The sequence below is a fragment of the Coregonus lavaretus genome, assembly GCF_964263955.1.
Source record: "Coregonus lavaretus genome assembly, chromosome: 28".
In the NCBI taxonomy this organism is placed as follows: domain Eukaryota; kingdom Metazoa; phylum Chordata; class Actinopteri; order Salmoniformes; family Salmonidae; genus Coregonus; species Coregonus lavaretus.
In genome coordinates, this window is record NC_140015.1 from 40,478,045 (window position 1) to 40,500,465 (window position 22,421).

Below are 22,421 nucleotides of genomic sequence, written 5' to 3' on the forward strand. Positions count from 1 at the left end.
CACTGTAGCAAAACGTTTTGCAACGGAAAACGAAAACAAGCGTTTATATTGGACAAGTTCAGGTAGTCCCATCCCAGTTTCGTTCCTAGTGAATACAACCCAAGGCTTTTCGGTTTGTCTCTATACTGAAACACATACACACACACACACATACATACATACATACACTGCTCAAAAAAATAAAGGGAACACTTAAACAACACAATGTAACTCCAACTCAATCACACTTCTGTGAAATCAAACTGTCCACTTAGGAAGCAACACTGATTGACAATAAATTTCACATGCTGTTGTGCAAATGGAATAGACAACAGGTGGAAATTATAGGCAATTAGCAAGACACCCCCAATAAAGGACTGGTTCTGCAGGTGGTGACCACAGACCACTTCTCAGTTCCTATGCTTCCTGGCTGATGTTTTGGTCACTTTTGAATGCTGGCGGTGCTTTCACTCTAGTGGTAGCATGAGACGGAGTCTACAACCCACACAAGTGGCTCAGGTAGTGCAGCTCATCCAGGATGGCACATCAATGCGAGCTGTGTCAAGAAGGTTTGCTGTGTCTGTCAGCGTAGTGTCCAGAGCATGGAGGCGCTACCAGGAGACAGGCCAGTACATCAGGAGACGTGTAGGAGGGCAACAACCCAGCAGCAGGACCGCTACCTCCGCCTTTGTGCAAGGAGGAGCAGGAGGAGCACTGCCAGAGCCCTGCAAAATGACCTCCAGCAGGCCACAAATGTGCATGTGTCTGCTCAAACGGTCAGAAACAGACTCCATGAGGGTGGTATGAGGGCCCGACGTCCACAGGTGGGGGTTGTGCTTACAGCCCAACACCGTGCAGGACGTTTGGCATTTGCCAGAGAACACCAAGATTGGCAAATTCGCCACTGGCGCCCTGTGCTCTTCACAGATGAAAGCAGGTTCACACTGAGCACATGTGACAGACATGACAGAGTCTGGAGACGCCGTGGAGAACGTTCTGCTGCCTGCAACATCCTCCAGCATGACCGGTTTGGCGGTGGGTCAGTCATGGTGTGGGGTGGCATTTCTTTGGGGGGGCCGCACAGCCCTCCATGTGCTCGCCAGAGGTAGCCTGACTGCCATTAGGTACCGAGATGAGATCCTCAGACCCCTTGTGAGACCATATGCTGGTGCGGTTGGCCCTGGGTTCCTCCTAATGCAAGACAATGCTAGACCTCATGTGGCTGGAGTGTGTCAGCAGTTCCTGCAAGAGGAAGGCATTGATGCTATGGACTGGCCCGCCCGTTCCCCAGACCTGAATCCAATTGAGCACATCTGGGACATCATGTCTCGCTCCATCCACCAACGCCACGTTGCACCACAGACTGTCCAGGAGTTGGCGGATGCTTTAGTCCAGGTCTGGGAGGAGATCCCTCAGGAGACCATCCGCCACCTCATCAGGAGCATGCCCAGGCGTTGTAGGGAGGTCATACAGGCACGTGGAGGCCACACACACTACTGAGCCTCATTTTGACTTGTTTTAAGGACATTACATCAAAGTTGGATCAGCCTGTAGTGTGGTTTTCCACTTTAATTTTGAGGGTGACTCCAAATCCAGACCTCCATGGGTTGATACATTTGATTTCCATTGATAATTTTTGTGTGATTTTGTTGTCAGCACATTCAACTATGTAAAGAAAAAAGTATTTAATAAGATTATATCATTCATTCAGATCTAGGATGTGTTGTTTAAGTGTTCCCTTTATTTTTTTGAGCAGTGTATCTATATATACACACACACACATACATACATATATATACATATACATATATATATACATATACATATACATATATATATATATATATATATACATATACATATATATATACATATACATATACATATATATATATATATATATATATATATATATATATATATATATATATATATATATATATACACACACATACATATGTATGTGTGTATATATATGTATGTGTGTGTGTGTATATATGTAAAACGAGTACGTCCCAAAGCGAGTCGGTCTCAAATGGCACCCTATTCCCTATATAGTGCACAGACACCATAGTCCGTCTCAAACAGGCACCTGAGACAAGACATTTACATTTTAGTCATTCAGCAGACGCTCTTATCCAGAGCGACTTACAGGAGCAATTAGGTTTAAGTGCCTTGCTCAAGGGCACATCGACAGATTTTTCACCTAGTTGGCTCGGGGATTAGAACAAGCGACCTTTCGGTTACTGGCACAACGCTCTTAACCACTAAGCTACCTGCCGCCCCAGACGGGTGTTAAAGTAGGTTGGACCAGTGAGGATGGACACAGTACAGAGTCTGATTGTACGTCCCAAATGCCACCCTATTCCATATATCAGTGGTTCCCAAACTGTGGGGGGGAGGGGGGAGGGGGGGCACGGGGTTCCCCACACACAAAAAAAAAAGTGTATATATATATATATATATATAAGGAACTCAGTCCAGCTTTAAAACTTACTCCTGAAAGTTGTAATAGTGGAACACAAGGTGCAATGTCTAAATTGGGTATTGCATCATCAGTTCCTCTTGTCCTGTCAGTCATTGCATTCCTTAGAGAGCTTTTTATAACTTGTCAGGAATGTCCAGATCAACTAGGCCATGTCAGCTAACGTTTTTTTTTTTTTGCCCTTAGATACTCATTTTCTTGGTCACTCAAATATCACATGAATACACATTAGACATGGCAAAACGTATAGAATTGCAGGAAATAAGCTTTAAACCTGCAGAATGTTCTCTCTGCCAATAAGAGGGGTATGAACAGTGCTTGTGGATGTTCCCCAGTGCTGGAAGGGGGGCCTGAAATGGATGTTCCCCAGTGCTGGAAGGGGGGCCTGAAATGGATGTTCCCCAGTGCTGGAAGGGGGGCCTGAAATGGATGTTCCCCAGTGCTGGAAGGGGGGCCTGAAATGGATGTTCCCCAGTGCTGGAAGGGGGGCCTGAGTGAAACAGCTTGGGGACCTCTGATCTATTTAGGGCCCTGGACAAAAATAGTAAGTAAGCTTTGTAACAGCCAGAACGGCAGCTTGATGTACAAGTACACCTCCTGGACAGAATGCTAGCCTGGTGAAAAGTCGTGCACTACTATAAAGGGAATAAGGTGCTATTTGGGACCCAGGCTAAGTTACTCAGAACTCATGGTCATTGTAACGTTACTCTAATGACATCATGGGAGACTGAAGAACCAGACATGGGAAAACACTAGATGTATGTATGCCTGCTATAACCAGTGGGACAATGAGTGTGTGTGTGTGTATTTATGTGTGTGTCCAAATGGGCTTAAATGATTCTGGCCCACCACCTCTATACAGTACACCCAGTGCCTGTTTGGAATGATGTCATCATGAGTCTCTTATTCCCTCCAATCACTACCAACACCACACCCTCTTTCACCCTCCACCCAGCCAATCACCATCGCCGGGCGCCATTTTAGATTCTTATCACTCTTCCAGGAGAGGGGCGGAGGGAACCTCAGAACTTATGCCTCTTGCTCGGCCTGGACGTTTCCACAGCAACAGAACTACCAGCTTCTTCATCATCATCGCCGATGCCGTTTCCATTGGTGCGGCCATTACCATGGTTACTCTTACCATACGTGTTGTGGTCATTACATGTGTCATAGTCGGGTTCCAGCTCAGGCTGAGACTCCAGCGCCGTCACCCTCTCCTCTCCTCCATCTCCCGCTCCTGCTCCTCCATCCCCCTCTCCTCCCTCCTGCCGCTGGGTCTGCTGGATGTGTCGGAGGCGTGTCATGGCCTGGTTGATGGTTGTCGTGGTAACCAGTTTAAAGTCGTGCATGCTGACCAGGTGTAACAGGAAGTTCCTACAGAGGTTCTTCCTGGCGATGTACGCACCGCAAACTTCCACAAACGCCAGACACGCTCCGTTCATCTGGTTATCTGCTATGTAGCTGAGGGGCAGAGAGAGGAGGAGGGTTAGATTGGGGGTTAGAGTGAGGGGTTAGAGTAGAGAAGAGGAGGGTTAGAGTAGGGGGTTAGAGTGAGGGGTTAGAGTAGAGAAGAGGAGGGTTAGAGTAGGGGGATAGAGTAGAGAGGAGGAGGGTTAGAGTAGGGGGTTAGAGTAGAGAGGAGGAGGGTTAGATTGGGGGTTAGAGGAAGAGGGTTAGAGTAGAGAGGAGTAGGGGGTTAGAGTGAGGGGTTAGAGTAGAGGAGGGTTAGAGTAGGGGGTTAGAGTGGGGGGTTAGAGTAAGGGGTTAGAGTAGAGGAGGAGGGTTAGAGTAGGGGGTTAGAGTAGAGAGGAGGAGGGTTAGAGTAGGGGGTTAGAGTAGAGAGGAGGAGAGTTAGAGTAAGGGGTTAGAGTAGAGAGGAGGAGGGTTAGAGTAGGGGGTTAGAGTAAGGGGTTAGAGTAGAGGAGGAGGGTTAGAGTAGGGGGTTAGAGTAGAGAGGAGGAGGGTTAGAGTAGGGGGTTAGAGTAGAGAGGAGGAGGGTTAGAGTGGGGGGGTAGGGAGGTTAGAGTGGAGATGTCAAACGTTCAGCCTGCTCCAGACACAATGGAGGCTCTAATCTAGAGCGCCTGGTTAATATGAGGTTACATTGTGTTAATTTGGAGGTCACATTGTGTTAATATGGACATTGTGTTAATATGGAGGTCACATTGTGTTAATATGGACATTGTGTTAATATGGAGGTCACATTGTGTTAATATGGAGGTCACATTGTGTTAATATGGAGGTCACATTGTGTTGTTTGTATGTGGAGGGAGCTGGGTAAGCTTGGCTTTACACATAGCTTGGGCTTTGTCGAGTAAGATTGTAGTTAGGTATTGTAGGTAGTTATTGTGGGTTGTTGTATGTAATTATTGTAGGTTAGTATTGTATTCGGCTGTGCCCAGCGTAGCCCAGCGTAGCACGAAGCTAGCTAGCTAACCCACCACCGGGACTAGCTGGCGAGTAGCTATTAGCAACGGTATAGTTATTTCACGCCTGAGAGTGCCTGTAATTACGCCAGCTGGCTGCCTACAATAATTACATACAATAATTGCCTACCATTCAGCTGTTTCCTAACCTCATTGTCTGAACCGTTAACGTTAGGTAGCAAGTGGCTACTGTGCTTGAAATATTAGCTAGCTTGTTGCTACCTGGATAGCTACTAGTAAACAATAGCTGGAACGACCGTGCGAACAGACGCGAACTGGCTGAGTCAATTCAGTGGCTAGCTTTGCACTTGGCTAGCTAACAGTAGCTGCTAGGGGTAAGTCATAACCTACATTTGTGTTTTGTTTTTTACATATTGATAGCCCGAGTCGTTCAGGGAATTTGGGACATGGGTGACTAGTTAACGTTAGTTTGGCTCTCTCTGTGTGTTCGTGCCGTGAAAGGAGGGGTTCTTCTTTGTTTGAAAGCAATGGCTAGCTAGTTTGCTAACTATTCTAGCTAACTAACTGGCTGAATAAGTTGACGACGGACTCGCTCAAGCTGTCGGGACTAACCCACAACGTTAGACACGGACACGAACGATCTGCTTGCGTGTTGATACACTGGTGGTTTGTTGTGGCAGAGTATTGGCGCTAAACCGTGTTGCTGGAGTCCGGCATGCTAGCTGGCTGTGGCGTCATATGACTTGATGCCCGGACGATTTTCACGGAATAATACTGCACCTAGTTAGCTAGCTGAATAAACTGAGTTAGTCTATTCCTAGAAACATTGAACCGCTGTAGTTTACAACAATTATAGTTTCTGAGGTGGAAGTTGGGAGAGTTATATTTGAGAGTTGTGCTGGGGGGGGGGCCCTGCTCTCTCCTTTCCCAGATGTTTAGTTCATTTTGATCTCCTCTGCATTATTGTAGCCATTTGCTGCAGCCTGTCAACTATGCCTCTGCCTATCCCTGTTCGCTCCTCTCCGCACAGGCTACACAAACGCCTCACACCGCGTGGCTGCTGCCTCTCTAACCTGGTGGTCCCTGCACGCACCACCCACCTGGAGTTCCAGGTCTCAGGCAGCCTCTGGAACTGCCGTTCTGCTGCCAACAAGGCAGACTTCATCCCAGCCTATGCTACCCTCCAGTCCCTCGACTCTTGGCGCTGACGGAAACATGGATTACCACTGAAAACACTGCTACTCCTACTGCTCTCTCCTCGTCTGACCATGTGTTCTCGCATACCCCGAGAGCATCTGGTCAGCGTGGTGGTGGCACAGGAATCCTCATCTCTCCCAAGTGGACATTCTCAATTTTACCCCTAACCCATCTGTCTATCTCCTCATTTGAATTCCATGCTGTCACAGTCACTAGCCCATTTAAGCTTAATATCCTTGTCATCTATCGCCCTCCAGGTTCCCTTGGAGAGTTCATCAATGAGCTTGACGCCTTGATAAGTTCCTTTCCTGAGGATGGCTCACCCCTCACAGTTCTGGGGGATTTCAACCTCCCTACGTCTACATTTGACTCATTTCTCTCTGCCTCCTTCTTTCCACTCCTCTCCTCTTTTGACCTCACCCTCTCACCGCCCCCCCCTACTCACAAGGCAGGCAATACGCTTGACCTCATCTTCACTAGATGCTGTTCTTCTACTAATCTCACTGCAACTCCCCTCCATGTCTCCGACCACTACTTTGTATCCTTTTCTCTCTCGCTCTCCTCCAACACTACTCACTCTGCCCCTACACAGATGGTAATGCGCCGTCGCAACCTTCGCTCTCTCTCTCCCGCTACTCTCTCCTCTTCCATCCTATCATCTCTTCCCTCTGCTCAATCCTTCTCCCTCCAATCTCCTGATTCTGCCTCCTCAACCCTCCTCTCCTCCCTTTCTGCATCCTTTGACTCTCTATGTCCCCTATCCTCCCGGCCGGCTCGGTCCTCCCCTCCAGCTCCGTGGCTTGATGACTCATTGCGAGCTCACAGAACAGAGCTCCGGGCAGCTGAGCGGAAATGGAGGAAAACTAGACTCCCTGCGGACCTGGCATCTTTTCACTCCCTCCTCTCTACATTTTCTTCATCTGTTTCTGCTGCTAAGGCCACTTTCTACCACGCTAAATTCCAAGCATCTGCCTCTAACCCTAGGAAGCTCTTTGCCACATTCTTCTCCCTGCTATACACCAAGTCACTTGGCTCTGTCATATCCTCACATGGCCTCTCCTATCATTGCTACGCTGACGACACACAACTAATCTTCTCCTTTCCCCCTTCTGATAACCAGGTGGTGAATCGCATCTCTGCATGTCTGGCAGACATATCAGTGTGGATGACGGATCACCACCTCAAGCTGAACCTTGGCAAGACGGAGCTGCTCTTCCTTCCCTGGGAAGGACTGCCTGTTCCATGATCTCGCCATCACGGTTGACAACTCCGTTGTGTCCTCCTCCCAGAGTGCGAAGAGCCTTGGCGTGACCCCGGACAACACCCTGTCGTTCTCCGCTAACATCAAGGCGGTGACCCGATCCTGTAGGTTCATGCTCTACAACATTTGGAGAGTACGACCCTGCCTTACACAGGAAGCGGCACAGGTCCTAATCCAGGCACTTGTCATCTCCCGTCTGGATTACTGCAACTCGCTGTTGGCTGGGCTCCCTGCCTGTGCCATTAAACCCCTACAACTCATCCAGAATGCCGCAGCCCGTCTGGTGTTCAACCTTCCCAAGTTCTCTCACGTCACCCCCCTCCTCCGCACACTCCACTGGCTTCCAGTTGAAGCTCGCATCTGTTACAAGACCATGGTGCTTGCCTATGGAGCTGTGAGGGGAACGGCACCTCCGTACCTTCAGGCTCTGATCAGTCCCTACACCCAAACGAGGGCATTGCGTTCATCCACCTCTGGCCTGCTGGCTCCCCTTCCTCTGCGGAAGCATAGTTCCCGCTCAGCCCAGTCAAAACTGTTCGCTGCTCTGGCACCCCAATGGTGGAACAAGCTCCCTCACGACGCCAGGACAGCGGAGTCACTCACCACCTTCCGGAGACATTTGAAACCCCACCTCTTTAAGGAATACCTGGGATAGGATAAAGTAATCCTTCTACCCCTCCCTTACCCCAACCCCCCCCCCCCCCCCCCAAAAAAAAATAATAAAATAAACATTGTAAAGTGGTTATCCCACTGGCTATAAGGTGAATGCACCAATTTGTAAGTCGCTCTGGATAAGAGCGTCTGCTAAATGACGTAAATGTAATGTAAATGTAAATGTTAATATGGAGGTCACATTGAGTTAATATGGAGGTCACATTGTGTTAATATGGAGGTCGCATTGTGTTAATATGGAGGTCACATTGTGTTTAACCTCCATATTAAGGTTTTACTGCTAACCTACAAAGCATTACATGGGCTTGCTCCTACCTATCTCTCTGATTTGGTCCTGTTATACATACCTACATGTACGCTACGGTCACAAGATACAGGCCTCCTTATTGTCTCTAGAATTTCTAAGCAAACAGCTGGAGGCAGGGCTTTCTCCTATAGAGCTACATTTGTATGGAATGGTCTGCCGATCCATGTGAGAGACGCAGACTCGGTCTCGACCTTTAAGTCTTTACTGAAGACTCATCTCTTCAGTAGGTCCTATGATTGAGTGTAGTCTGGCCCAGGGGTGTGAAGGTGAACGGCAAGGAACTGGAGCGACGAACCGCCCTTGCTGTCTCTGCCTGGCCGGCTCCCCTCTCTCCACTAGGATTCTCTGCCTCTGACCCTATTACATGGGCTGAGTCACTGGCTTACTAGTGCTCTTCCATGCCGTCCCTAGGAGGGGTGCGTCACTTGAGTGGGTTGAGTCACAGACGTGATCTTCCTGTCCGGTTTTGCGCCCCCTCAGGGTGTGCGGTGGAGGAGATCTTTGTGGACTATACTCAGCCTCGTCTCAGGGTAGTAGGTTGGTGGTCTGTTGATATCCCTCTAGTGGTGTGGGGGGCTGTGCTTTGGCAAAGTGGGTGGGGTTATAGCCTGCCTGGTTGGCCCTGTCCGGGGGTATCGTCGGACGGGGCCACAGTGTCCCCCGACCCCCTGTCTCAGCCTCCAGTATCTATGCTGCAATAGTCTATGTGCCGGGGGGCTAGGGTCAGTCTGATATATCTGGTGTTATTCTCCTGTCTTATCTGGTGTCCTGTGTGAATTTAAGTATGCTCCCTCTAATTCTCTCTCTCCTCCCGGAGGACCTGAGCCCTAGGACCATGCCTCAGGACTACCTGGCCTGATGACTCCTGGCTGTCCCCAGTCCACCTGGTCGTGCTGCTGCTCCAGATTCCACTCTTCTGCCTGCGGCTATGGAACCCTGACCTGTCCTTGTCCCGGACCTGCTGTTTTCGACTCTCTCTCGCTCTCCCTCTCTCTCTACCGCACCTGCTGTCTCGACCTCTGAATGCTCGGCTATGAAAAGCCAACTGATATTTACTCCTGATGTACTGACCTGTTGCAACCTCTACAACCACTGTGATTATTATTTGACCCTGCTGGTCATCTATGAACGTTTGATCATCTTGAAGAACAAATCTGGCCTTAATGGCCATGTACTTTTATAATCTCCACCCGGCACAGCCAGAAGGGGACTGGTCACCCCTCACAGCCTGGTTCCTTTCTAGGTTTCTTCCTAGGTTCCTGCCTTTCTAGGGAGTTTTTCCTAGCCACCGTGCTTCTACATCTGCATTGCTTGCTGTTTGGGGTTTTAGGCTGGGTTTCTGTATAGCACTTTGTGACATCTGCTGATGTAAAAAGGGCTTTATAAATACATTTGATTGATTGATTGTTTGAGAGCATCTTTTAACTCTCTAAATGGTTAAATGAGTGAGAAATAGATGTCATTAACCAGGTTTCCATCCAACAATCATATGGAAGTAAACTTGGAGTCATGCGACGATATGGTGTGGTCCTCCCACTACCACTCACAGTTGTTTAGGCTACAGGTGAAATAAGTTATGAACTTCACAGGGTGGTGAAAGTGCACGGTGATGAGCTCCTTTCCAATAAATATTGAGTCTCTTATTCTGGTGACATGATGATCGATGCTTGGCTGCCGTTTGACAAATAAAAATAAATCTAGCCTGTGTCCATAATAATCTCATCATGTAGGCTATTCCCACACTGTATCTGCCAGCTGTTGGCTAGAGCGCACGGGCCAAGACCAGAGGGCACATTCACTATATAAACGCAAGATCTTTGCTGACAAAACCACCAGTAGAGTTGAAAATGCGATGGAAATCCATTTAAATTGTATTTTTTTAATTCAGTACATGGGAATTTAACTGCAAAAGTTATTTTCATGTGCACTATGTCATCACACAGCCTTTCATCCACAACACGTCAATTCGATGGAAACATCTCTGGTGGGAAAGTGTGTTTATATGCAGATTTTAGAATATTTGCATTAAAATCTGTCGCCAATTGGATGGAAACCTAGCTACGGACAGTCACTTAACTAGCCCATTTCAGCTAACATTTTGATTGGATGGAAACCTAGCTAGAGTTGCTACCTATACTACTATCTTAAAATGACAGAGGATGCCAGAAGGGAGGCGGAGCTTGGAAGCTGAACAGCAGCATATCAGAGTTCAAGAGAATGACACTGACACCCAGCAACGTCTTATGAAGCTTTAGAGAATGACACTGACACACAGCAACGTCTTATGAAGCTTTAGAGAATGACACTGACACCCAGCAACGTCTTATGAAGCTTTAGATAATGACACTGACACACAGCAACGTCTTATGAAGCTTTAGAGAATGACACTGACACCCAGCAACGTCTTATGAAGCTTTAGAGAATGACACTGACACACAGCAACGTCTTATGAAGCTTTAGAGAATGACACTGACACCCAGCAACGTCTTATGAAGCTTTAGAGAATGACACTGACACCCAGCAACGTCTTATGAAGCTTTAGAGAATGACACTGACACACAGGACAGTCTTATGAAGCTTTAGAGAATCACAGCAACATCTTATGAAGCTTTAGAGAATGACACTGACACACAACACTGTCTTATGAAGCTTTAAACAAAGGCTTTATGATGAGGCCAGGGCTTTAATGGGAGATATGAATCCATACTTCATAACATGGAGGTAGGTGTGCGTGTGTGGTACGTACCCATACTTCATAACATGGAGGTTCCATAGTTTCATCACCTCCTTCTCTCCATCATTCACGTCTGTAAACTCCTGTATTTGCTGTAGACAGAACAACAGTCAGAGTGGATCCAGAGTCAAATTGGAGACTCCAAACCCAATGTGGCTCTGTACTCTAATCCCTACAGTCTGTAATGGGTGCAGAGTCGACCTGGGTTTGGGCCTAATGTGTGAATCTTAGTGTAATGCAACACCACACACACAATCTGAATAAACAGAACTGTACAAAAGGGTAAGTGCAGGAACAGTGTGTGTCACCCCCTCACCATGATAGTCCTCTCACCTCTCACTGTGTGTGGTAGCTACCTGCTCAGTGTGTGACTCTCACCATGATGGTCCTCTCTCGGAGCCAGAAGGGGTCTGTCTCATCCTCACTGTCGTGCTCTACCTCCTGGGGTGTTTTGGGGGTACAGCTGTCTGACCGGAAGTAGAGGCGGTTGTGACCAGTGATGATTCTCTGCTGGTCTCCCTCTCCTCCATCGACCTCCAGGAACTCACACAGACTGGGGGGGAGAAGACGCTTAGGTCTGGGGGAGGAGAGAGAGAGGGAGGGAGGGGTTAGTAAGTGAGTAGGTCAATTGTACCTGCATACACGGTTGTACATACATACATGCTTTAGCCTACAGGAAGAGAGGAGAGGGGTAGAGAGAATTAGAGAGGTAAAGATCCTACAGGAAGAGAGGAGAGGGGTAGAGGGGGAGAGAGAGAGAGAGAGAGAGAGAGAGAGAGGTAAAGATCCTACAGGAAGAGAGGAGAGGGGTAGAGGGAGAGAGAGAGAGAGAGAGAGAGAGGTAAAGATCCTACAGGAAGAGAGGAGAGGGGTAGAGGGAGAGAGAGAGAGAGGTAAAGATCCTACAGGAAGAGAGGAGAGGGGTAGAGGGAGAGAGAGAGAGAGGTAAAGATCCTACAGGAAGAGAGGAGAGGGGTAGAGGGAGGGAGAGAGAGAGAGAGAGAGGTAAATATCCTACAGGAAGAGAGGAGAGGGGTAGAGGGAAAGAGAGAGAGGTAAAGATCCTACAGGAAGAGAGGACAGGGGTAGAGGGAAAGAGAGAGAGGTAAAGATCCTACAGGAAGAGATGAGAGGGGTAGAGGGGGAGAGAGGTAAAGATCTTACAGGAAGAGATGAGAGGGGTAGAGGGGGAGAGAGGTAAAGATCTTACAGGAAGAGAGGAGAGGGGTAGAGGGAAAGAGAGAGAGGTAAAGATCCTACAGGAAGAGAGGAGAGGCGTAGAGAGAGAGAGAGAGGTAAAGACGGATGTTCAAAGCAGCTCCTATTTCTCAATGCCAGAAACACATATAATAGTAACTTAGAGCACCTCAAGAAAACATTCCCAAATTACAAACTCTTAAATAAATTGTTATAATATTATGTTGTTCTAAAAGTTGGGTTTGAGGTTCTCTCCAAATCAGCTCTAACTTTGGAAAAAAAACACCCTGTGGTCATCGTCACACGGTGAATGAAAAGAAAAGTGAGACGAATTGGTCCCTTAACCACACTGCTAACCTTATGCCTAACCTTAAATTAAGACCAAAAAGCACGTTTTTGTTTTCATGAATATTTACGATTGGTTCACTATATATACACACAAAAGTATGTGGACACCCCTTCAAATTAGTGGATTTGGCTATTTCAGTCACAACCGTTGCTGACAGGTGTATAAAATCGAGCACACAGCCATGCAATCTCTATAGACAATCATTGGCAGTAGAATGGCTTACCGTTCCAACAAGTCAGTTGGTCAAATATCTGCCCTGCTAGAGCTGCCCCGGTCAACTGTAAGTGCTGTTATTGTGAAGTGGAAACGTCTAGGAGACAACAGCTCAGCCGCGAAGTGGTAGGCCACACAAGCTCACAGAACGGGACCGCCGAGTGCTGAAGCACGTAAAAATAGTCTGTCCTCGGTTGAAACACTCACTACGAGTTCCAAATTGCCTCTGGAAGCAACGTCAGCACAATAACTGTTTGTCGGGAGCTTCATGAAATGTGGAGGTGTGGAAGAACTTGACTGGCCTGCACAGAACCCTGACCTCAACCCCGACAAACACCTTTGGGATGAATTGGAACGCCGACTGCGAGCCAGGCCTAATTACCCAACATCAGTGCCCGACCTCACTAATGCTCTTGTGGCTGAATGGAGGCAAGTCCCTGCAGCAATGTTTCATAATCTAGTGGAAAGCCTTCCCAGAAGAGTGGAGGCTGTTATAGCAGCAAAGGGGGGGACCAGCTCCATATTAATGCCCATGATTTTGGAATGAGATGTTCGACGAGCAGGTGTCCACATACTTTTGGTCATGTAGTGTAACTAGTGGAAACCGGGCGAATTGAGCGTCTACTAGTCAATCTGTGGGGCACATTTCATCCCTGAGAACTTCCACGGCTATCAACAATGGAAGGAGTGCTTCAGCAAGAAGTTGCTTCTCAAAGTGGATGCTGTCCCTACCAGCAATGTGGCTTCTAAAGCATCTCAAACAGCCAGCAGCACCAGCAGAGACGGAACATTGTCACGGACTTCAGTGAGCGTGGGGGTCAACTATTAGCTAATATACAAAACCAACTACATACATATCTGATACATATCTGCTACCTGGACTTCAAGTTGAATTGGCCTCTTCCACTATAGGGGTGTGTGTTACCTGCAGACGAGGATGTGTCTGTGTGTGTCTGACACAGACGTGTGTGTGTGTACCCAGTTACCTGCAGACGAGGATGTGTCTGTGTGTGTCTGACACAGACGTGTGTGTGTGTGTGTGTGTACCCAGTTACCTGCAGACGAGGATGTGTCTGTGTGTGTCTGACACAGACGTGTGTGTGTGTGTGTACCCAGTTACCTGCAGACGAGGATGTGTCTGTGTGTGTCTGACACAGACGTGTGTGTGTGTGTGTGTGTACCCAGTTACCTGCAGACGAGGATGTGTCTGTGTGTGTCTGACACAGACGTGTGTGTGTGTGTGTGTGTGTACCCAGTTACCTGCAGACGAGGATGTGTGTGACAGGGGTTCTCTTGACGGGTCCGTTCCTGCTGAAGGCGAAGCCGGGCTGACTGTGAATATCCTGAGGATTACCAGCGTACGCCCCGTCATAATGCTCATTAATAGACACGTCTATCCTCACTCCCTTAGGGTGGGGCTGGGGAGGGAGAGAGGGAGGAGAGGAGAGGAGAGAGAGAGAGAGGTAGGAGAGGAGAGAGAGAGAGAGAGAGAGAGAGGGAGGGAGAGGTCATTAAAAAAAATGTAAAGATCACAATGGACCTATATATTTTTTTCATAACTAGCCCTTATTCGGCCTGCAATATGCATGTATATATGCTCCTTACAGTACACACACCCTACCACCCCCCACACACACCTGGCCTCTCTCAACTCCTCGGCTGTTTACACAGGCAGCACAATTACTGGCCTCTCTCAACTCCTCGGCTGTTTACACAGGCAGCACAATTACTGGCCTCTCTCAACTCCTCGGCTGTTTACACAGGCAGCACAATTACTGGCCTCTCTCAACTCCTCGGCTGTTTACACAGGCAGCACAATTACTGGCCTCTCTCAACTCCTCGGCTGTTTACACAGGCAGCACAATTACTGGCCTCTCTCAACTCCTCGGCTGTTTACACAGGCAGCACAATTACTGGCCTCTCTCAACTCCTCGGCTGTTTACACAGGCAGCACAATTACTGGCCTCTCTCAACTCCTCGGCTGTTTACACAGGCAGCACAATTACTGGCCTCTCTCAACTCCTCGGCTGTTTACACAGGCAGCACAATTACTGGCCTCTCTCAACTCCTCGGCTGTTTACACAGGCAGCACAATTACTGGCCTCTCAACTCCTCGGCTGTTTACACAGGCAGCACAATTACTGGCCTCTCTCAACTCCTCGGCTGTTTACACAGGCAGCACAATTACTGGCCTCTCTCAACTCCTCGGCTGTTTACACAGGCAGCACAATTACTGGCCTCTCAACTCCTCGGCTGTTTACACAGGCAGCACAATTACTGGCCTCTCTCAACTCCTCGGCTGTTTACACAGGCAGCACAATTACTGGCCTCTCTCAACTCCTCGGCTGTTTACACAGGCAGCACAATTACTGGCCTCTCTCAACTCCTCGGCTGTTTACACAGGCAGCCCAATTACTGGCCTCTCTCAACTCCTCGGCTGTTTACACAGGCAGCCCAATTACTGGCCTCTCTCAACTCCTAGGCTGTTTACACAGGCAGCCCAATTACTGGCCTCTCTCAACTCCTCGGCTGTTTACACAGGCAGCACAATTACTGGCCTCTCAACTCCTCGGCTGTTTACACAGGCAGCACAATTACTGGCCTCTCAACTCCTCGGCTGTTTACACAGGCAGCCCAATTACTGGCCTCTCTCAACTCCTCGGCTGTTTACACAGGCAGCACAATTACTGGCCTCTCAACTCCTCGGCTGTTTACACAGGCAGCCCAATTACTGGCCTCTCTCAACTCCTCGGCTGTTTACACAGGCAGCACAATTACTGGCCTCTCAACTCCTCGGCTGTTTACACAGGCAGCACAATTACTGGCCTCTCTCAACTCCTCGGCTGTTTACACAGGCAGCACAATTACTGGCCTCTCTCAACTCCTCGGCTGTTTACACAGGCAGCCCAATTACTGGCCTCTCTCAACTCCTCGGCTGTTTACACAGGCAGCCCAATTACTGGCCTCTCTCAACTCCTCGGCTGTTTACACAGGCAGCCCAATTACTGGCCTCTCTCAACTCCTCGGCTGTTTACACAGGCAGCACAATTACTGGCCTCTCTCAACTCCTCGGCTGTTTACACAGGCAGCCCAATTACTGGCCTCTCTCAACTCCTCGGCTGTTTACACAGGCAGCCCAATTACTGGCCTCTCTCAACTCCTAGGCTGTTTACACAGGCAGCCCAATTACTGGCCTCTCTCAACTCCTCGGCTGTTTACACAGGCAGCACAATTACTGGCCTCTCAACTCCTCGGCTGTTTACACAGGCAGCACAATTACTGGCCTCTCAACTCCTCGGCTGTTTACACAGGCAGCCCAATTACTGGCCTCTCAACTCCTCGGCTGTTTACACAGGCAGCACAATTACTGGCCTCTCAACTCCTCGGCTGTTTACACAGGCAGCCCAATTACTGGCCTCTCTCAACTCCTCGGCTGTTTACACAGGCAGCACAATTACTGGCCTCTCAACTCCTCGGCTGTTTACACAGGCAGCACAATTACTGGCCTCTCTCAACTCCTCGGCTGTTTACACAGGCAGCACAATTACTGGCCTCTCTCAACTCCTCGGCTGTTTACACAGGCAGCCCAATTACTGGCCTCTCTCAACTCCTCGGCTGTTTACACAGGCAGCCCAATTACTGGCCTCTCTCAACTCCTCGGCTGTTTACACAGGCAGCCCAATTACTGGCCTCTCTCAACTCCTAGGCTGTTTACACAGGCAGCCCAATTACTGGCCTCTCTCAACTCCTCGGCTGTTTACACAGGCAGCACAATTACTGGCCTCTCAACTCCTCGGCTGTTTACACAGGCAGCACAATTACTGGCCTCTCAACTCCTCGGCTGTTTACACAGGCAGCACAATTATTGGCCTCTCAACTCCTCGGCTGTTTACACAGGCAGCCCAATTACTGGCCTCTCTCAACTCCTCGGCTGTTTACACAGGCAGCACAATTACTGGCCTCTCAACTCCTCGGCTGTTTACACAGGCAGCACAATTACTGGCCTCTCAACTCCTCGGCTGTTTACACAGGCAGCACAATTATTGGCCTCTCAACTCCTCGGCTGTTTACACAGGCAGCACAATTACTGGCCTCTCAACTCCTCGGCTGTTTACACAGGCAGCACAATTATTGGCCTCTCAACTCCTCGGCTGTTTACACAGGCAGCACAATTATTGGCCTCTCTCAACTCCTAGGCTGTTTACACAGGCAGCACAATTATTGGCCTCTCTCAACTCCTAGGCTGTTTACACAGGCAGCACAATTATTGGCAAAATATCACAATTGGGCTGCCTGTCTAAATGCAGTCATAGTTGAAGATGAATCTGCTGTGGGCCAATTTGAGGTGTTTGAGGAAACTAGTCTTCTACAGTTCAGAGTGCACCAGAAACACACACACACACACACACACACAGTCTCTCTCTCACCATGTAGTTGAAGATGAATCTGCTGTGGGCCAGTTTGAGGTGTTTGATGAGACTGTAGAGTTTTCTACAGTTCAGAGTGCACCAGGGACAGTGGAGGTCATCCCTTGCCTCGGTCTGCTGCTGTGTGTTGTGGTTATACAGGAACTAGAGAGAGCGAGTACGTAATCCCACAGAAAAGGGTAGGAGTCAGTAGAAACTAAGAAATTCCCCGTCATAGACAGCCAAGTCTAAAGTACACTGTCCCAAATGGCACCCTCTTTCCCTATTGTAGTGCACACTATGGTGTCCTACGAGCCCTGGTCAAAAGTAGTGCACTATATAGGTAACAGGGAGCCATTTGGGATGCTGGCCTGTTAAAGGGCCAGGTCTCTAATACCATCCACCCCCAGTCAGACAGACATAACAAGAGAACAAAAAGACAAGCACAACACAGCTGTGATTCAGATATGCACAATACAATCTGCACAAAAGTCAAGAATAGAAGTGTGTGTGTGTGTGTGTGTGTGTGTGTGTGTGTGTGTGTGTGTGTGTGTGTGTCTCTCACCTGGTAGAATATGCGTAGATTGTCTCTTGGTTCCACGAGTGTGTGTTCCCGTCTCATCTGAAAGTCTGTACTGCTGAAGGAGTCTTTAACAGCTACAGAGAGAGGGAGGAAACATCTACCACGTTTTTAAAGGGATACTTCAATATTTTGTCAATGAGGCCCTCTTTATCTACTTCCCCAGAATCAGATTAACTCGTGGATACTATTTTTATGTCTCGGTGTCCAGGATGAAGGAAGTTGCTAACTATCACTAGTGCAAGTGCTAACTAGTGTTTTCTAGCAGATACCCATAGACTTCCAGTCATTGCGCTAACGTTAGTTAGCATTGGCTCGCGAAACTACCTTTAACTTCCTTCATACGGGACGCAGAGACATAAACATGGTATCCACGAGTTCATCTGACTCCGAAGTATTCCTTTAAAACATGGTATATGGTAAAGTATCCCTTTAAGTTGACACCATTTAGTGAGCTTCTACAGATTACAACAGTCTGTGTGTGAGTGTGTGTCGTCCGGCCCGTGTCTCACCTACGGTCTGTGTGTGTGTGTGTGTGTGTGTGTGTGTGTGTGTGTGTGTGTGTGTGTGTGTGTGTGTGTGTGTGAGTGTGTGTCGTCCGGCCCGTGTCTCACCTACGGTCTGTGTGGGTGTGTGTGTGTGTGTGTGTGTGTGTGTGAGTGCGTGTCGTCCGGCCCGTGTCTCACCTACGGTCTGTGTGTGTGTGTGTGTGTGTGAGTGTGTGTGTGTGAGTGTGAGTGTGTGTCGTCCGGCCCGTGTCTCACCTACGGTCTGTGTGTGTGTGTGTGTGTGTGTGTGTGTGTGTGTGTGTGAGTGTGTGTCGTCCGGCCCGTGTCTCACCTACGGTCTGTGTGTGTGTGTGTGTGTGTGTGTGTGAGTGTGTCGTCCGGCCCGTGTCTCACCTACGGTCTGTGTGTGTGTGTGTGTGTGTGTGTGTGTGTGTGAGTGTGTCGTCCGGCCCGTGTCTCACCTACGGTCTGTGTGTGTGTGTGTGTGTGTGTGTGTGTGTGTGTGTGTGTGTGTGTGTGTGTGTGTGTGAGTGTGTGTCGTCCGGCCCGTGTCTCACCTACGGTCTGTGTGTGTGTGTGTGTGTGTGTGTGTGAGTGTGTGTGTGTGAGTGTGAGTGTGTGTCGTCCGGCCCGTGTCTCACCTACGGTCTGTGTGTGTGTGTGTGTGTGTGTGAGTGTGTGTGTGTGAGTGTGAGTGTGTGTCGTCCGGCCCGTGTCTCACCTACGGTCTGTGTGTGTGTGTGTGTGTGTGTGTGTGTGTGTGTGTGTGTGTCGTCCGGCCCGTGTCTCACCTACGGTCTGTGTGTGTGTGTGTGTGTGTGTGTGTGTGTGTGTGTGTGAGTGTGTGTCGTCCGGCCCGTGTCTCACCTACGGTCTGTGTGTGTGTGTGTGTGTGTGTGTGTGTGTGTGTGTGTGTGTGTGTGTGAGTGTGTGTCGTCCGGCCCGTGTCTCACCTACGGTCTGTGTGTGTGTGTGTGTGTGAGTGTGTGTGTGTGAGTGTGAGTGTGTGTCGTCCGGCCCGTGTCTCACCTACGGTCTGTGTGTGTGTGTGTGTGTGTGTGTGTGTGTGTGTGTGTGTGTGTGTGTGTGTGTGTGTGTGTGTGTGTGTGTGAGTGTGTGTCGTCCGGCCCGTGTCTCACCTACGGTCTGTGTGTGTGTGTGTGTGTGTGTGTGTGTGTGTGTGTGTGTGTGTGTGTGTGTGTGTGTGAGTGTGTGTCGTCCGGCCCGTGTCTCACCTACGGTCTGTGTGTGTGTGTGTGTGTGTGAGTGCGTGTCGTCCGGCCCGTGTCTCACCTACGGTCTGTGTGTGTGTGTGTGTGTGTGTGTGTGTGTGTGTGTGTGTGAGTGTGTGTCGTCCGGCCCGTGTCTCACCTACGGTCTGTGTGTGTGTGTGTGTCGTCCGGCCCGTGTCTCACCTACGGTCTGTGTGTGTGTGTGTGTGTGTGTGTGTCGTCCGGCCCGTGTCTCACCTACGGTCTGTGTGGGTCTGAGGGAGCAGGGCCTAGGATCGGAGGTCAGGCTGCTAGCGTCAGCGTTCCGTGTGGCGAGGGGTTTGGCCACGGGGGCCGTCGACCTATCACTGGGCTCGCCTGTCCAACGCAGCGTGAACTGGAGAGTAGGACCCTGGGAGAACGTCTCAAACGGAGGGAGGCGCTACAGGAAAGAGGGGAGGGAGAGAGACAAATACATGAGTAAAGGGAAGAGAAGGAGAGAAAAGTAGTGCTCTCTTTATGTCTGTTCAGAGGGGAAGGCCAGGGGCCTAGGAGGAACCATCTCTCTCACACACACACACACACTAGTGTTGCACAGTATACAAAACCTCTGTACTTTTCCGATACTAGAACATGAACAATGGTGCGGTACTAGAATTTTTGTTATTTTTCGGTACTTCTGTCAAATGTGTCTGACGGATCAAATCTGTCTATAAGCGCAGCCGATGTCCCCCACGGAGTGCACCGTGCCTGCTTAGCCTGCACTGGGAGTCTGGGCTGCATCATGCTGCACAGAAGTTAACACACTTGAATAATGCGACACGGCGTGTAGAAATGTTGAAACTGTTAATTACTATTGGCAAAACAATGTCCATACAGTCTAGAATAACTTGCAAGAAGATAGCGGTAGCTTCCAGCTTTGTAGGCTAACTTTCCTTGCTAGCTGACAGCTGAAGCTAACATCAATTAACTACCCTTAGTACTTTGTCTGTGATAACATACAAAACATAACGCAAAATATGCTGATTTTAATGCTGATTGCCACCAAACACTTCATTCGCTTAATAGTCTCCCTCACATCTCTCCCTCAGCCAAATATTTATTGCGTCAGCGAACTGAGGGCTCCGACTGGGGGAAATCACAGTGCAGTTATCACAAAACTACCACTAACAGGTCCCGATCCTCATCATGACGGGAAACATTTTAATTAAACAAATACCTAACGCAACAATATATGCATCTTTCAACTGATTTGCCACAGATATAAAGCGCTCTGCACGTCATCGTCCTTAACAGTTGGAAAAATGGCAGAGAGTGAGACAGGGAAGCGACAGCAGCAAAGGCCTGTATGGCAATACTTTGAGAAGTTAAATGATAAAGGTCGTGAAATGCAAACTTTGCGAGGTGGAATTGAGCTACAGTGGCAGTACAGGTGCAACGCTGAAAAGGGACGACCCAACCGTTGCTGGCAGCAGTGCTATAAGGGACGGTGTGAGAAAGAAAGAAAAAAATCACAGCACTGATTACAGTTGATATACAGCCATGGTCAAATGGTAGAGGATGTCGGCTTCAGTACCCTGATGGCATGTCTAGAACCAGACGACAAGACGCCATGTCGAAAAACCTTGACGGCCCGGATAGAGAAATTGTACAATGACTGCTCTGCAAGTACAAAGTGCGAGTTCTCAAACGCCATACGTGGCGTGAACAACACGTCTTTGGGGACGTCTATGAACACGCTGTCATACGTCACTGCAACGAGCCATCACATTCATTTTTTTTATTTTACCTTTATTTAACCAGGAAAGGCTCATTGATATTTGAAATCTGTTTTTCAAGAGCGTCCTGACCAAGATGGGCAGCACCAAGTCATTACACAATTACAGACAGACAACATGAAAAACAACAAGTCATCTAGTAAACATCCATAGAAATCACAGGAGCATAACAACATCATAAAACAGCAATTTAAAAACATTGACAGGTCAAGGAATCAGCCTCAAAATCCTTCATCAATGATTTAAAAACACCAAATCGGGACAAGTTCTTCCAGTTTAAAAGTATGTTGTAAGGCGTTCCAAAGCTGATGGCACAGAGTACATAAAAGCCCTTTTACCAAATTCAGTTCAGACATTTGGAACAGTTAGCAGGATAAAGTCCTGCCAACGAAGGGAGTACCCACCACATTTCTGAAGAATAAAAATGCCCAGATAAAATGGTAGTAAACCCAAAAATGGCTTTGTAAATAAAAGGATACCAGTGACTGAGCCTACGAGTGACTAGAGAAGGCCAGCCAACCCTGGTATATAAAGTGCAGTGGTGCGTAAGGGTTTTGCAATTTAAAATAAATCTCAATGCTCCATGATAAACGGTGTCAATTGATCTCAAACACTGAGAGGAAGCGTTCATATATAACATATCTCCATAGTCTAGTATAGGCATAAATGTAGCCAACACTAGCCTCCTCCTGGCTTCAAAAGAAAAACAGGCCTTATTCCTAAAATAAAATCCCAACTTCAGCTTCAATTTTTTTGTAAATTGTTGAATATGCAATTTTTAAAAAGAGAGGCTGTCGTCAATTAAAATTCCAAGAAATGTATACGAGGTTGCAGCCTCAATCTCATTGCCCTGACAGGTAGTAATAGGTGAAAGGTTCAGAGGTCTGTTTCTTGCTTTAGAAAACACCATTAGTTTAGTTGTCAGCGTTGAGGATAAGCTTCAATTGACAAGGTATGTTGAACAGAATAAAAAGCAGTTTGCAAGTTCTGGAAAGCTTTTGCGAGAGACCAGGCACAACAATAAATAACAGTAGCATCAGCATAAAAGTGAAGTTGCGCATTTTGCAGATTTTTGTCTAAATTATTTATATAAATAGTGAATTAGAGGGGACCAAGTACAGAGCCCTGGGGCACACCATTACAGACAGAGGGGACC

The 22,421-nt window shown here is 48.3% G+C and overlaps 1 protein-coding gene across 1 annotated transcript in view; it reads right to left on the bottom strand.

Moving 5' to 3' along the window:
* Positions 1 to 2,642: 2,642 nt before the first annotated feature.
* LOC311103631 (polycomb protein suz12-A-like) overlaps positions 2,643 to 22,421 on the bottom strand; it is a 42,263-nt gene continuing 22,484 nt past the window's right edge. The window contains exons 10-16 of the mRNA XM_084145231.1: positions 19,746 to 19,929; positions 17,753 to 17,844; positions 17,209 to 17,352; positions 14,042 to 14,199; positions 11,401 to 11,599; positions 11,035 to 11,114; positions 2,643 to 3,925 (exon numbers count right to left, since the gene is read on the bottom strand). Coding sequence (XP_084001357.1) covers positions 3,487 to 3,925; positions 11,035 to 11,114; positions 11,401 to 11,599; positions 14,042 to 14,199; positions 17,209 to 17,352; positions 17,753 to 17,844; positions 19,746 to 19,929 — 1,296 coding nt within the window. The 3' untranslated portion in view covers positions 2,643 to 3,486. The remainder of the gene's footprint in view (positions 3,926 to 11,034; positions 11,115 to 11,400; positions 11,600 to 14,041; positions 14,200 to 17,208; positions 17,353 to 17,752; positions 17,845 to 19,745; positions 19,930 to 22,421) is intronic.